Source organism: Taudactylus pleione, unplaced genomic scaffold (assembly GCF_031769625.1).
Source record: "Taudactylus pleione unplaced genomic scaffold, aTauple2 ptg000695l, whole genome shotgun sequence".
Classification (NCBI taxonomy): domain Eukaryota; kingdom Metazoa; phylum Chordata; class Amphibia; order Anura; family Myobatrachidae; genus Taudactylus; species Taudactylus pleione.
The window spans coordinates 3,237,160-3,252,279 of record NW_028285097.1 but is presented as its reverse complement, the minus strand read 5'-3'; the positions used below and the strand labels follow the sequence as shown (position 1 = coordinate 3,252,279).

The 15,120-nt window shown below is 46.3% G+C and overlaps 1 protein-coding gene across 2 annotated transcripts in view; it reads left to right on the top strand.

The window, feature by feature from the left end:
* ADGRB1 (adhesion G protein-coupled receptor B1) overlaps window positions 1-15,120 on the top strand; it is a 335,561-nt gene that overhangs the window by 44,945 nt on the left and 275,496 nt on the right. For both annotated transcript variants that reach the window (XM_088456276.1, XM_088456275.1), the window contains exons 4-8: window positions 7,290-7,454; window positions 7,543-7,707; window positions 8,893-9,057; window positions 11,536-11,637; window positions 14,804-14,910. In XM_088456276.1, coding sequence (XP_088312402.1) covers window positions 14,908-14,910 — 3 coding nt within the window. In that variant the 5' untranslated portion in view covers window positions 7,290-7,454; window positions 7,543-7,707; window positions 8,893-9,057; window positions 11,536-11,637; window positions 14,804-14,907. The remainder of the gene's footprint in view (window positions 1-7,289; window positions 7,455-7,542; window positions 7,708-8,892; window positions 9,058-11,535; window positions 11,638-14,803; window positions 14,911-15,120) is intronic.

The window sequence follows — 15,120 nt, the reverse complement described above, 5'->3', positions numbered from 1 at the left end:
CTCAGTGGACAGGATGATCATGTACTTCAATGGACAGGATGAGAGTGTCACTCGGTGTACAGGATGAGAGTGTCACTCGGTGTACAGGATGAGAGTGTCACTCGGTGTACAGGATGAGAGTGTCACTCGGTGTACAGGATGAGAGTGTCACACTCTGTGTACAGGATGAGAGTGTCACACTCGGTGTACAGGATGAGAGTGTCACTCGGTGTACAGGATGAGAGTGTCACTTGGTGTACAGGATGAGAGTGTCACACTCTGTGTACAGGATGTGAGTGTCACACTCTGTGTACAGGATGTGAGTGTCACACTCGGTGTACAGGATGAGAGTGTCACTCGGTGTACAGGATGAGAGTGTCACACTCTGTGTACAGGATGTGAGTGTCACACTCTGTGTACAGGATGTGAGTGTCACACTCGGTGTACAGGATGAGAGTGTCACACTCAGTGTAGAGGATGAGTGTATAATTTGGTGTATATAAAAAGGTAAAAAAGTCTGGATATCTGCACTAATATAAATTTGTCTCCAAGAAGATCGATGTGAATGAATCACCACTGACACAAAAATGATAATTTATAAATATTTTTACTACTATTAATTAAATTGACCAGTCAATATAAATAAACAATGGATAAAACAATTACAAAAATTAAATCATTATAAAATTAATAAACATATTATACCAATATATTAATATATTAAAAAGGATCGCTGGAGGAGGTGGATCATGGTCCATAGAGCTGCATGTCCTGGGAGACAATATCATAAAAAGTTCACGGACAAATTATTTAGTCCACATCCAGGTAAGAAAGAAACCGTACAGGTGTAGGAGGAAGCTGATGCACCCGGAGAGACAGAGGTGTAACGGCTCCCTTGCAATTAGGCGATGTTAATCCAGCTGCGTCTCGATCCTAGCCTCTACTCCGACTGCCGGCGAGTGTCCACCAGGTCAGATTGCAAATATTGTAGCAAGTGCTCAAATTTATGGGTCCAAAGAAAGTCCACAGACGCGTTTCGCTCCACAGGTCTGGGGCTTTATCAAAGAGTCATGCTCTATGGAGCGTGTCACGATTGAACAACAGTTTATTTAATCCCTGGTGAGATCAACGATCACTAATTGCAGGTGTGGATATATATGGAATAACCTACGTTTTTAATTGGATGACAACAACTGTCCATACAACAACATTTTTTTGGATCCACCTCCTCCAGCGATCCTTTTTTAATATATTAATATATTTATAAATTATAATTTTAGTGTCAGTGCTGATTCATTCTCATCGATTCTCTTGGAGACAAATTGATATTAGCACAGATATCCATACTTTTTTACATTTTTAGATATACCTGGTATCCATACATGTGCCATACATGTGCCATACATGTGCTGCCACAAGTTCTTCTGCTGCTCATTTATATGATCATTGTGATGACCTGTATTTTCTATCACTTGGACAAACATAGTATATATAAATATATCTAATTAGCGCAGGGTTTTGTTCTCTTGTCTATCATTTGGTGTATAGGATGAGTGTGCCACTCAGTGGACAGCATGAGCATGTAATTCGATGGATAGGATGAGAGTGTCACTCGGGGTACAGGATGTTACAGGATAAGTGTGTCACTCAGGGTACAGGATGTTACAGGATGAGTGTGTCACTCAGTGTACAGGATAAGTGTGTCACTCAGTGTACAGAATGAGTGTGTCACTCGGTGTACAGGATGTTACAGGATAAGTGTGTCACTCAGGGTACAGGATGTTACAGGATGAGTGTGTCACTCAGTGTACAGGATAAGTGTGTCACTCAGTGTACAGAATGAGTGTGTCACTCGGTGTACAGGATGTTACAGGATAAGTGTGTCACTCAGGGTACAGGATGCTACAGGATGAGTGTGTCACTCAGTGTACAGGATAAGTGTGTCACTCAGTGGACAGCATGAGCATGTAATTCGATGGATAGGATGAGAGTGTCACTCGGGGTACAGGATGTTACAGGATAAGTGTGTCACTCAGGGTACAGGATGTTACAGGATGAGTGTGTCACTCAGTGTACAGGATAAGTGTGTCACTCGGTGTACAGGATGTTACAGGATAAGTGTGTCACTCAGGGTACAGGATGTTACAGGATGAGTGTGTCACTCAGTGTACAGGATAAGTGTGTCACTCAGTGTACAGAATGAGTGTGTCACTCGGTGTACAGGATGTTACAGGATAAGTGTGTCACTCAGGGTACAGGATGTTACAGGATGAGTGTGTCACTCAGTGTACAGGATAAGTGTGTCACTCAGTGTACAGAATGAGTGTGTCACTTGGTGTACAGGATTTTACAGGATAAGTGTGTCACTCAGGGTACAGGATGTTACAGGATGAGTGTGTCACTCAGTGTACAGGATAAGTGTGTCACTCAGTGTACAGAATGAGTGTGTCACTCGGTGTACAGGATGTTACAGGATAAGTGTGTAACTCAGGGTACAGGATGTTACAGGATGAGTGTGTCACTCAGTGTACAGGATAAGAGTGTCACTCAGTGTACAGGATGTTAAAGGATGAGTGTGTCACTCAGTGTACAGGATAAGTGTGTCACTCAGTGTACAGGATGTTACAGGATGAGTGTGTCACTCAGTGTACAGGATAAGTGTGTCACTCAGTGTACAGGATAAGTGTGTCACTCAGTGTAGAGGATAAGTGTGTCACTCAGTGTACAGGATGAGTGTGTCACTTTGTGTACAGGATGTTACAGAATGAGTGTGCCACTCAGTGTACAGGATGAGTGTGTCACTTGATGTACAGGATAGGTGTGTCACTCGGTGTACAGGATGAGTGTGTCACTCGGTGTACAGGATAAGTGTGTCACTCGGTGTACAGGTTGACTGTGTCACTCAGTGTACAGGATAAGTGTGTCACTCAGTGTACAGGATGAGTGTGTCACTCGGTGTACAGGATGTTACAGAATGAGTGTGTCACTCAGTGTACAGGATAAGTGTGTCACTCGGTGTACAGGATGTTACAGGATGAGTGTGTCACTCATTGTACAGGATAAGTGTGTCACTCAGTGTACAGGATGTTACAGGATGAGTGTGTCACTCATTGTACAGGATAAGTGTGTCACTCAGTGTACAGGATGTTACAGGATGAGTGTGTCACTCAGTGTAGAGGATTAGTGTGTCACTCAGTGTACAGGATGCTACAGGATGAGTGTGTCACTCAGTGTACAGGATAAGTGTGTCACTCAGTGTACAGGATAAGTGTGTCACTCAGTGTACAGGATGAGTGTGTCACTTTGTGTACAGGATGTTACAGAATGAGTGTGCCACTCAGTGTACAGGATGAGTGTGTCACTCGATGTACAGGATAAGTGTGTCACTCGATGTACAGGATAAGTGTGTCACTCGGTGTACAGGATGAGTGTGTCACTCGGTGTACAGGATAAGTGTGTCACTCGGTGTACAGGATGACTGTGTCACTCAGTGTACAGGATAAGTGTGTCACTCAGTGTACAGGATGAGTGTGTCACTCGATGTACAGGATGTTACAGAATGAGTGTGTCACTCAGTGTACAGGATAAGTGTGTCACTCAGTGTACAGAATGAGTGTGTCACTCGGTGTACAGGATGTTACAGGATAAGTGTGTCACTCAGGGTACAGGATGTTACAGGATGAGTGTGTCACTCAGTGTACAGGATAAGAGTGTCACTCAGTGTACAGGATGAGTGTGTCACTCGGTGTACAGGATAAGTGTGTCACTCAGTGTACAGGATGAGTGTGTCACTCGGTGTACAGGATGTTACAGAATGAGTGTGTCACTCAGTGTACAGGATAAGTGTGTCACTCAGTGTACAGAATGAGTGTGTCACTCGGTGTACAGGATGTTACAGGATAAGTGTGTCACTCAGGGTACAGGATGTTACAGGATGAGTGTGTCACTCAGTGAATAGGATAAGTGTGTCACTCAGTGTACAGGATGAGTGTGTCACTTTGAGTACAGGATGTAACAGAATGAGTGTGCCACTCAGTGTACAGGATAAGTGTGTCACTCAGTGTACAGGATGAGTGTGTCACTCAGTGTACAGGATAAGTGTGTCACTCGATGTACAGGATAAGTGTGTCACTCGGTGTACAGGATGAGTGTGTCACTCAGTGTACAGGATGAGTGTGTCACTTTGTGTACAGGATGTTACAGAATGAGTGTGTCACTCGTTGTACAGGATGAGTGTGTCACTCTGTGTACAGGATAAGTGTGTCACTCGGTGTACAGGATTAGTGTGTCACTCGGTGTACAGGATGAGTGTGTCCCTCGGTGTACAGGATGTTACAGGATGAGTGTGTCTCTCGGTGTACTGGATGAGTGTGTCACTAGGTGTATAGGATGAGTGTGTCACTCGGTGTACAGGATGTTACAGGATGAGTGTGTCACTCGGTGTACAGGATGTTACAGGATAAGTGTGTCACTCGGTGTATAGGATGAGTGTGTCACTCGGTGTACAGGATGTTACAGGATAAGTGTGTCACTCAGGGTACAGGATGTTACAGGATGAGTGTGTCACTCAGTGTACCGGATAAGTTAGTCACTCAGTGTACAGGATGAGTGTGTCACTTTGTGTACAGGATGTTACAGAATGAGTGTGCCACTCCGTGTACAGGATAAGTGTGTCACTCAGTGTACATGATGAGTGTGTCACTCAGTGTACAGCATAAGTGTGTCACTCGATGTACAGGATAAGTGTGTCACTCGGTGTACAGGATGAGTGTGTCACTCAGTATTAGGGATGTGCGCCGGACCATTTTTGCCGGATTTGGATTTGGATTTGGTTCTAATTCGTCGTCCGGCTTTGGATTTGGATTTGGATTTGCCAAACTGCGGTGACTGGCTTTGGATTTGGATTTGGATTTGGATTTGGATTTGTTTACAAAAATTGACAAAAAAAGCTAAAATCACATAAATTGGTCTTTTTTTTCTTCCTAGAGTATTATTAACCTCAATAACATTAATTTCCAGTCAATTTAGACCATATCACAGCTTATAATATTGTTTTCAACATTATTGGCCAAAGGTTGCAGTGAGCTGACTGGTTACTAAGCGACAAAGCAGCGGCACAACGACACAGACACCACAGTATAAAGCACATCTATGACACATTGCCACACAGCAGTGGCAGAAATGAAAAGTAGTGCACCCACCCAGTGGGGTACGGCCAGCAGAGTCACAGTACTTGTTTACAAAGTGGGCTACGGCCCTAGGAGTCACAGTGCACAATCTTATTAGCATTACACCGCACATAGGGCCTGATTCACATTATACCATAAAGTAGTGTCTCTTATTTATGTTACGACACACAGTAGTGCCCCTTTTACACAATGCCCACAGTAGTGACCCTTTTACACAATGCCCACAGTAGCGGTGTCCCTTACACAATGTCCCCCAGCAGTGGTGCCCCCTATGCAGTCCCCTTAGTAGTACGGTCCACTATGCAGTGCCCCCAGTTGAATGCTCCCCAGTAGTATGCCCCCCATTAGCAGGCCCCCCCAGTAGTATGTCCCCCATTAGCAGGCCCCCCCAGTAGTATGCCCCCCATTAGCATGCCACCCAGTAGTATGCCCCCCCAGTAGTATGGCTCCCCCAGTAGTAGGCTGCCCCAGTAGCAGGCCCCCCCAGTAGTAGGCTGCTCCAGTAGTAGCCCCCCCTGTAGTATGGGCCCCCCCTGTAGTATGGCCCCCCCTGTAGTAGGCCCCCCCAGTAGTATGGCCCCCCCAGTAGCAGACCCCCCCCCAGTAGTATAGCCCCCCCCAGTAGCAGGCCCCTCTGTAGTATGGCCCCCCCAGTAGTATTGCCTCCCCCAGTAGCAGACCCCCCCCCAGTAGTGCAGACCCCCCCCCCAGTAGTATAGCCCCCCCAGTAGCAGGCCCCTCTGTAGTATGGCCCCCCCAGTAGTATAGCCCCCCCCCAGTAGCAGACCCCCCCAGTAGTGCAGACCCCCCCCCCAGTAGCGCCCCCGGACCTTTGACAAGTAAAAAAATAAAAAAAATAAAACTTACCTGTATCCCCGCTCCCGCGCCGTCCGCTCTGTCACACGCTGAGGAGGGAGCCGGAAGACGGAGCTCATGTGTGAGCTCCAGCCGGCTCCCTCCGTGCAGCAGCCAATGAGAGTCTGTGTGACTCTCATTGGCTGCTGTAACAAACACACAGCTGCCGCTGGCGGCTGTGTGTCTGTGTCTGTGTAGGGCAGAGCGCTATCACTGCGCTCTGCCCTACACGCGAGGAGACCTGATGTCGGATTCTCTAGTGAGAATCCGACATCAGGCGGCCGCCGTTCGGCCCCGAACGGGGATCCGAGTCAGGCGGTGAACACCCGAACAGGGTTCGGGTGGACTCGGATCCCCAATGTTCGGAGCGGTTCGGATTCCACAGAATCCGAACCGCTCATCTCTACTCAGTATACAGGATGAGTGTGTCACTTTGTGTACAGGATGTTACAGAATGAGTGTGTCACTCGTTGTACAGGATAAGTGTGTCACTCGGTGTACATGATAAGTGTGTCACTCGGTGTACAGGATTAGTGTGTCACTCGGTGTACAGGATGAGTGTGTCCCTCGGTGTACAGGATGTTACAGGATGAGTGTGTCACTCGGTGTACAGGATGAGTGTGTCACTAGGTGTATAGGATGAGTGTGTCACTCGGTGTACAGGATGTTACAGGATGAGTGTGTCACTCGGTGTACAGGATGTTACAGGATGAGTGTGTCACTCGGTGTATAGGATGAGTGTGTCACTCAGTGTATAGGATGTTACAGGATTAGTGTGTCACTCAGTGTATAGGATGAGTGTGTCACGCGGTGTACAGGATGAGTGTGTCACAATGTGAGGGTGTAGCTTGGTAGATAGGATGTAGTATTCACGCCGGACCGGTGGCAGGACAGGGATCTGAGGTACAGACAGGGCTTCTCTCCAAGCGCTATTCGACGCACGCACTGGCAGGAACACTAGGATGAGTGTGTAACTCGAGCATACTGTACATGTAACACAGCAGATAGGGTGAGAGTACGATGTAGCAGACAAGGTAAGCATATAACACAGCAGACGGCATTAGAATATATATCTTGACAGATGGGATGATCATCAAATGCAACAGGCAGGATGAGAGAGTAATTTAGGAGGGGGCCAGCACAGCAGACAAGATCATCGTGTAAAGCTGTAGCACGTTTAGAGTGTAACACAATTAACAAGATAAGTGTAAAGTTTAGTAGACTAGATAAGTGTGTAACCTTTCTATGTTCTCTTTATTGATACAGTGCACGGTTCGTGGGATGAGTGGTCACCGTGGAGTTTGTGCTCATCAACGTGTGGGAGGGGCTACAGGGAGAGAACCCGCACCTGTACCCATCCTCTGTTTGGGGGTGAAGATTGCAAGGGACCTGAGAAACAGACAAAGTTCTGTAACATTGCCTTGTGTCCAGGTGAGGATACTCACCATCTTATCTCTCTATGTATCAGCTTTTTACTTTAGTATATACAGTAAGATAACCACTCTCCATTTACTTGCAGTCGATGGCAATTGGAACGAATGGTCCAGCTGGAGCGCTTGCTCTGCCACTTGCTCCAATGGGACTCAGAAAAGGATCCGGGAGTGTAATGGGCCCTCCTATGGTGGCTCGGAGTGCCACGGACAGTGGTCGGACACAAGAGACTGCTTCTTAACACAGTGTCCTGGTAAGAGACCAAATCATCTACTGCTGTAGTTGTACATTCTCTGGTGTCTGGGATAGACTCATTTCACATGTTGGGAAAATACCTTATAGCTAATAGCAGAATATAGGTAATGTCAACAATAAAACCCAAACAATCTGACAGATGAGAGTGAGCATCTGTTGTAATAGTATAATTCTATTTATGCTGCTTTAGAACCACTGTATTTGTTTTTGCCCATTAGGGTGAAAGTATTCAGCCTGTACCACGCAGGAACACGTTTATGTTGTACTCTAAGCCAAATACATGTTACCTTCTGGCGGGTGATCTCGGTCTATCCAGCCTAATCGCATTATTCATCACCATTGGGCGCAGAGTGGACATGGCCGAAAACAGATTCCAAAGATGGGATGTGAGCATCGTACGATTGGCTAACACATATAGGACCTCATTCAGAGTCAGTTGCGATCGCCGATGTGCTCGTAACCGACTCGATGGTTTGGCCTGCACACGCGCGGCGGCCGCACTGCGCGCGCGCAAGCCCCGGAGCGACAGAGAAACTCTGTCACTCCGGAGCTCATTACCAAAGGGGCAGCTGACGATGTTGACTGACAGCTGCCCCCATTTGGTAGGCGGGCTGGGGGGGTGGTTTCCAAAACTGAGGCGTTCATTTGCGAACGCCTACAGTTTTGTGGGCGGCCGCACTGACATCATCAGTGATGTCAGTGGGGAGCTTCCTGCTCCATCAGAGCAGAAAGCTCCCTGGGGCTTACGAGTGCCCAGACCCAACCTTAGGGTCTGGTCGTAAGCCCCGATGGTCGCAATGGTGATCACCATCGCGACCATCAACCTGGTCGGTCGTTAAGCTGTGGGTGGTAACCCACAGCTTACCGATCGACAAGGAGGTGGCCGTTCAGGATGCAAGCGGCCACCCTGATTCTGTGCAACCACTTGCATCTAACGACCGCCTCTGAACGAGGTCCATATTCCTTACACCATGTCTTCTGTCAGTTCCTCTGCGACCGAGCTTGCCGGCCAATCATAGCAGATGCTGCATTTCATCCGTGGGGAATACGTCCCTTTTAAGGGTACTAGAGAAAAAAATGACCCGTTGGGGGTTTTTTTATGTCATTTTTGCAACTTTTTTTTCTCATCGCCAGTGTGAAGTTTCTGTGTGTTTTCTAAGGACGGCTTCTGTTCTTCTTTCAGTGGATGGAAAGTGGCAGTCCTGGGGACCGTGGGGAGGGTGCAGCACGACATGCGATGGAGGGGCGCAGAAGAGAGAACGCACCTGTTATGGTCCATTTTTCGACGGGGAATCGTGCCCTGGACCCGCCGAGGAGAGCAAAGCATGTAATGAAAAAAGGTGCCCGGGTGCGTATCTCCTTTAAAATACTATAATAGTATTTATATCATAATAACCACTAATTTTAGTGACAATATCTGTTTAAAAAATGTTGTTGTTTTTTTATGTAATAATTACTGTCAATGTCATTGAGGAAGGGAATCGCTTACTGAGCCACTGGGTGATAGCAGATACCCGGCTGCTTATGCCAGAGTATAGTAAAGAGGGATTTATTTTGCTGGTTCTAAAGCTGCAGTGGAACTACAAACGCCAGCATGACTGACGCTCACATTTCCCCTCCAGCTGTTGTTGAGCACACTGAGGGGGTGATTCAGTAGTGGATGGAATCTGCAATTCCGCCCTTGCATATATGCAAATGCTGCAAGAGGTGTCAGACACCCTGTGCTGCATATGCGGTCCCCGAACTACGACCAAGGCCATCCATGGTCGCAATGGTGGACAGCGCCGGCCAAGTGAGTAAGCCACAGTTCACGCAGGCTGGCCGGCTTTCGAGGCCAGGAAACTGCGTCCGTGGACGCAGATCCTGGCCTTGCCACTCCTGGAAAATGGGGACAACATCCCCCGTTTTCGGGAATACCAGCTGTCTCCGCCCCCGCACCGCCTCTTAAATGCATCTGCCTGTCAATCAGGCATCACCGATAATCGTGAATCTGCGTTCAGCATCTCACAATCAGCCCCTGGGCCCTAGAGCCTACAGTATGTGCTAATATTAGTAAGAACTGTATGGGCTCTACCTGTCTAACAATGTCACCGTCTCTGCACAAGCCTACCAGAACAGGCCCCAGGGGGCAGACACCCCCACCCCCCCTCTTTTGCCTAAGGCCACAAATTCTTTTTATATAAAAAGATAACATATTCATGGACAGCTGTAAATGATATCCTATGCAGTCACAAATAATGGGATCGCCTGCACAGAGCCCCCTCTCCTAGTACACCTGTCTTAATAATCTTTACAATGGAAACAAAACCTGTCACTGTGACTATGAAATGAGACATTGCAGACTGACAGGTGACAGCGTTCTCATTTAATGAGCTTATTTCAAAGTTACCGCAGAATCCCACTCCGGGAGGGAGAGGTGTTTTCTCGCGCTAATGTCAGGAGCCTGGAAGTACCGAAAACCGGTCACCAACACTGATATCAAAATGATCTCAAGGGAAAAGCTAATTATTTATAGGTAATATGCCGAGGACGCACCAAACGCTGCGTCTTCCTTCTTCATAATTATAACATTTAAAGAAAAAACAAGATGGAAATAGAGTAAAATGTCTGACAGTAAGGAGCCCCAATCATCCAACATTTTACATGACCAATAAGTTTATTTATAGATGTGTGACAAATTGTGTGTATTTAATAGATGTGACAGTTATATAGTGGGAGGAGCAGGGTCCCCATGCAGCACAGAGTATATCAGGAGATGAGTGATGTGTTAGTGAGGACAGGGCTGCATGTGACATGATGTGAGGAGGGAATGGAGGTAGCAGGAAGCCACAGACTAAGAGTTTTATAGTGGAAGGAGCAGGGTCCCCAGCAGCACAGAGTATATCAGGAGATGAGTGATGTGTTAGTGAGGGCAGGGCTGCATGTGACAGGGGCAGTGACATGATGTGAGGAGGGAATGGAGGTAGCAGGAAGCCACAGACTGAGAGTTATATAGTGAGAGGAGCAGGGTCACCCAGCAGCACAGAGTATATCAGGAGATGAGTGATGTGTTAGTGAGGACATGGCTGCATGTGACAGGGGCAGTGACATGATGTGAGGAGGGGAATGGGGGCAGCAGGAAGCCACAGACTGAGAGTTCAATAGTGGAAGGAGCAGGGTCCCCCAGCAGCAGCACAGAGTATATCAGGAGATGAGTGATGTTAGTGAGGACAGGGCTGCATGTGACAGGGGCAGTGACATGATGTGAGGAGGGGAATGTAGGCAGCAGGAAGCCACTGACTGAGAGTTGTATAGTGGAAGGAGCAGGGTCCCCAGCAGCAAAGAGTATATCAGTAGATGACTGATATGTCAGTAAGGTCAGGGCTGCATGTGACAGGGTCAGTGTCAGGATGTGAGAAGGGGAATGAAGGGCAAAAGGAAGCAACACGGAAAATTGATGTGATGCTCCCATCACAATTATGCATTTATGGTGTTAAATGTAGTCTCCTATGTTAAGCGACGTTTATCATTCAAACCGGTTGTCTTTGTAACCTGCGACACTTATATGCATCCTCCCTAATTGTCTGTTTCCATTTTGGATTACGTCCGTGCACCTACCGGGTAATTAAATTGCAAATGATGACAAGTAACACCAACCACAATTTATTAATGACCTCTTCCACAATGCGGCACATTATCACCATTTTTGTACCATAATGTGTATCTCTCAGCTGTTCTCATCACTCCTATAGGGACACCAGGAAAGAGTGAGGATAAGTTGGAGATCTGAGGCTGTATTGGCAAATACAAATGACCTTTAAATAAAGAGACCTCTCTGTCTTTTCAGAACCTCATGAAATTTGTCCTGAGGAAACTTCAGCTTCTGTTGTTTGGCAACCAAATCCGGCAGGAGAGACGGCTGAGGTCCGGTGTCCTCGGAATGCCACAGGTAACGCCACTGACGGCCGTCTGTCCCATCCAGGACTTTATTTACTCCATCAGGGACTTTCCTTTCACAGTTCTGCTTTATTTCATGCTAGAAACATTTCAAACCTTGCGCCATGCCATTGCCAATGTATGTGAGAGGTAAATCCCATTCATCGTGTCTGATGTTCCATGAGCAGATCGCAACCTTTATTTTCTAAATGAAGTTATGAAATTCCTGTGAAAACAGATGACGGGGTCTATGTTCTAAGCCTTGGAGAGGGATAAAATGGATTGAGGTAAAGTACCAACCAATCAGCTCCTAACTGTCACTTTACAGGCTGTTTGAAAAATGACCATTAAGAGCTGATTGGTTGGTACATTATCTCTCTCTCCACCCTATCTCTCTCTCCAAGGCTTAGTACATAGACCCCTGTATTTCCAATTGGACACAACGCCATGCCCCAGTAATGTAATAAGTTCCACACTGAATTTATTCATAATGACTAATTTATAAAAAATAAAATTTGGTAAAATATTGTATATTTCATGTACTGTATGTATTTTTGGCAAACCTACTGTATGCAGAGTAAATGCAATATCTTGTTTATGTTGATATTCTGTCCTAATCCCTTCCCAGTACATACAAATGAATGTGACGCGCACCGTTTTGTTCAACAATTAGTGAGAATATATTACATGATGCGTTAGCTACTTATTGCTGTGAAATGTAAAATGCTAATGCTTGCTGATATGACATGAGCTGCATCCACCTCGTGGCCCTTTATCACAAATTGTCATATAGGTGGGTATAGCGCAAGTAACATTAGTAAGCTGAAACACCAAATTGTATTCTAGTGATTGGTGATTCACAATGCGCCCTGCGGCACTCGCTCCCCTGCCTCTTAGGTAAATCGTGGGGAAGTATTTGCAGCCTGCACTGTCTGCTATTGTGAAGGTTGTGTTTAGTCTCAGCTACTACAGTACTCGGGGCATTTTAGTGCCTGAGACTGCAGCTCAACATTTACCTCATTATCTGTCCATTACCTCACTATTCACCTCATTACCTCACTACAGTATTTACTGCATTCATTCATCTGCTTTATGTCATGAATGTCCTCCACTTTTGAACTGTGCATTACCTCAGTATCTCACCATTGCATAGTCACCTCATCATTTACCTCGTGTCTCCATTGTTACTTTACTATCTCACCATTTACCTCATTACCTTACTGTTACCTCCCCATTTACCTCACTGTTACTGTACCTCACCATTTACCTCATTATACAGTATCTCACTATTACCTGACCATTTACTTCATTATGTCACCATCACATTACTATTTACCTCATTAGCTAATCACTCACCTCATTACCTCATTATACAGTATCTCACTATTACCTGACCATTTACTTCATTATTTCACCATCACATTACTATTTACCTCATTAGCTAATCACTCACCTCATTACCTCATTGCCCTTCTGCTCCACAGGAGGTTTCTGTCCTCCCTGAGCTTGCCTTAGGACACCTGCATTACAGTGTCACAGGTGTACCTCCACCATTTACTCATTACCTCACTATTATATCATTGCATCACCATTTACCTCATAGCATTATTATTTACCTCATTATCTCAAGATTACCTCATTATCATCACCTCACCTCTTACCTCATTAGCTCACCAATTTACTCACTACTTTAATAAATCAGAGGTGAATGTTCTAAGGCTACCTGCACACTAGAGAGGGGCCTGCGTCTGGACATAGGGCCTGATTCAGACCCGCTAACAAGCGCATAACACTCGCAAGTGGGTTGATGGCACGTGCGCACACTGCGCATGCACGAGCCTGGAGAGAGAACGATGGTGATCGACAGCTCGCCCCATTTTGTAGGCGGGTCGGGGGGGGGGGTGGCTGCACAAACAGAGGCGTTCCCGACAGAACGCCTGCCATTTGTGGCCGGGCCTACTGACATCACACGTGTCAGTAGTGAACTCCTGCTCTATTAGAGCAGGAAGTTCACTGGGGCTTGCGGTGGACGAGAGCCTACCACAATAATAGGGCTGCCTGGTGATAATCGTGACCATCGCCAGGCAGCCCGCACAAGCTGTGGGTGGTCACCCACAGCCATGCGAGCGGCCTGGAGGCGGATTTAAAAAAAAAAAATCTGCCCTGATTCAGAGCGAGCGCCTCTGAATCAGGACCTTAGCCTCATACTACAGATGTAAAATGCTCATTAGTAAACGAACATTTTGCCACGTGAAAACATAAAACACAATTATCTAGATTGATAATCAGCAAGCCCAGTGAAGCACAATATGATAAATGTATAAAGTACATCTTCTGCATGTTCAGCACCATGGACAGCTTGAACAAGGCAGCCAATATTTTAGACTACCAATTCACTAACAATTTGAGACAAAACTGAGGCCAGAGGCACTTTGGGCCCCGATTCATCACAGATTACAGTTGCAACAGTGTACGCAAATCGGCCGAAGGTATGTACTGCACATGCGTAAGCATTGCAGTGTGCGCGCACTGGCCTGTATTGCGATCACGTAAGCAGATACAAAACCATTGCAGAGTGAGTGACAGGACATCAGCGTCAGGGGGGTGGTAGGATTAATGCAGGCATGTCTGTCTGTTTGAATGACATTTCCTGGGCATGCATAAATTAGCCACTGCGATGGCATTTGCAGCTTGAGCACTTATTGCGCGCGACGAGAGTTGCGATTTCTGAGACAGGTCAGAGCTGCTGTAACTCTGTCTAAGGGGCCGATGTTACGTGATGTTATGAGGTCTTATGGATGTGCGAAAGCGGTAGTGGGCGTCTTTATGCCGGAAGAGCATTTGCAGCATATTTTCACAGCAGAACCGCACGCGTAATTGCAGCTGCGATCGCAATAGCTATCCATAGTAAATCAGGCCCTTTATGTCTCAGGCCTCAATGGCAAAGGGGGTCTATTTACTAAGCCTTGAACGGAGATAAAGTACTAGCCAAAAAGCCTGTGACATGGCAGTTAGGAGCTGATTGGCTGGTACTTTATCTCAGCTCACTTTATTCCCATCCAAGGCTTAGTAAATAGACCCCTCGATAGGCTAGCCACTAAATGCTTTGCAATATTAGTTCCGCCCATTAAAGGATTACCTCCAGTATGGGTCAGTGACGGCTTTTCCTTCCTTTATAGGGCTCATTCTACGAAAATGTGTTTTGGATGAGGTAGGAGAAGCGTACTGGGAGGTTCCGACATACATAAAGTGCGTTTCCCTTGACTACAGGAATATTCAACAGATGGTACGAGGGAAAGAGAAACTGTTTGGCAACTTGCTTATTATTTTCATTTAATTCAATTTGTTCTTTTACCGTTTTCCTATGAAATGTGGAGCACTTTCCATGGTATTATACAGGTTGGTGGTATCTGTGTAATGCTTTCCAGATACAAGACATTCTGGGAAATGGCGCAGTGTAAGTGCCTTTGTGATTGGTGTGATTATGTACTCAGCA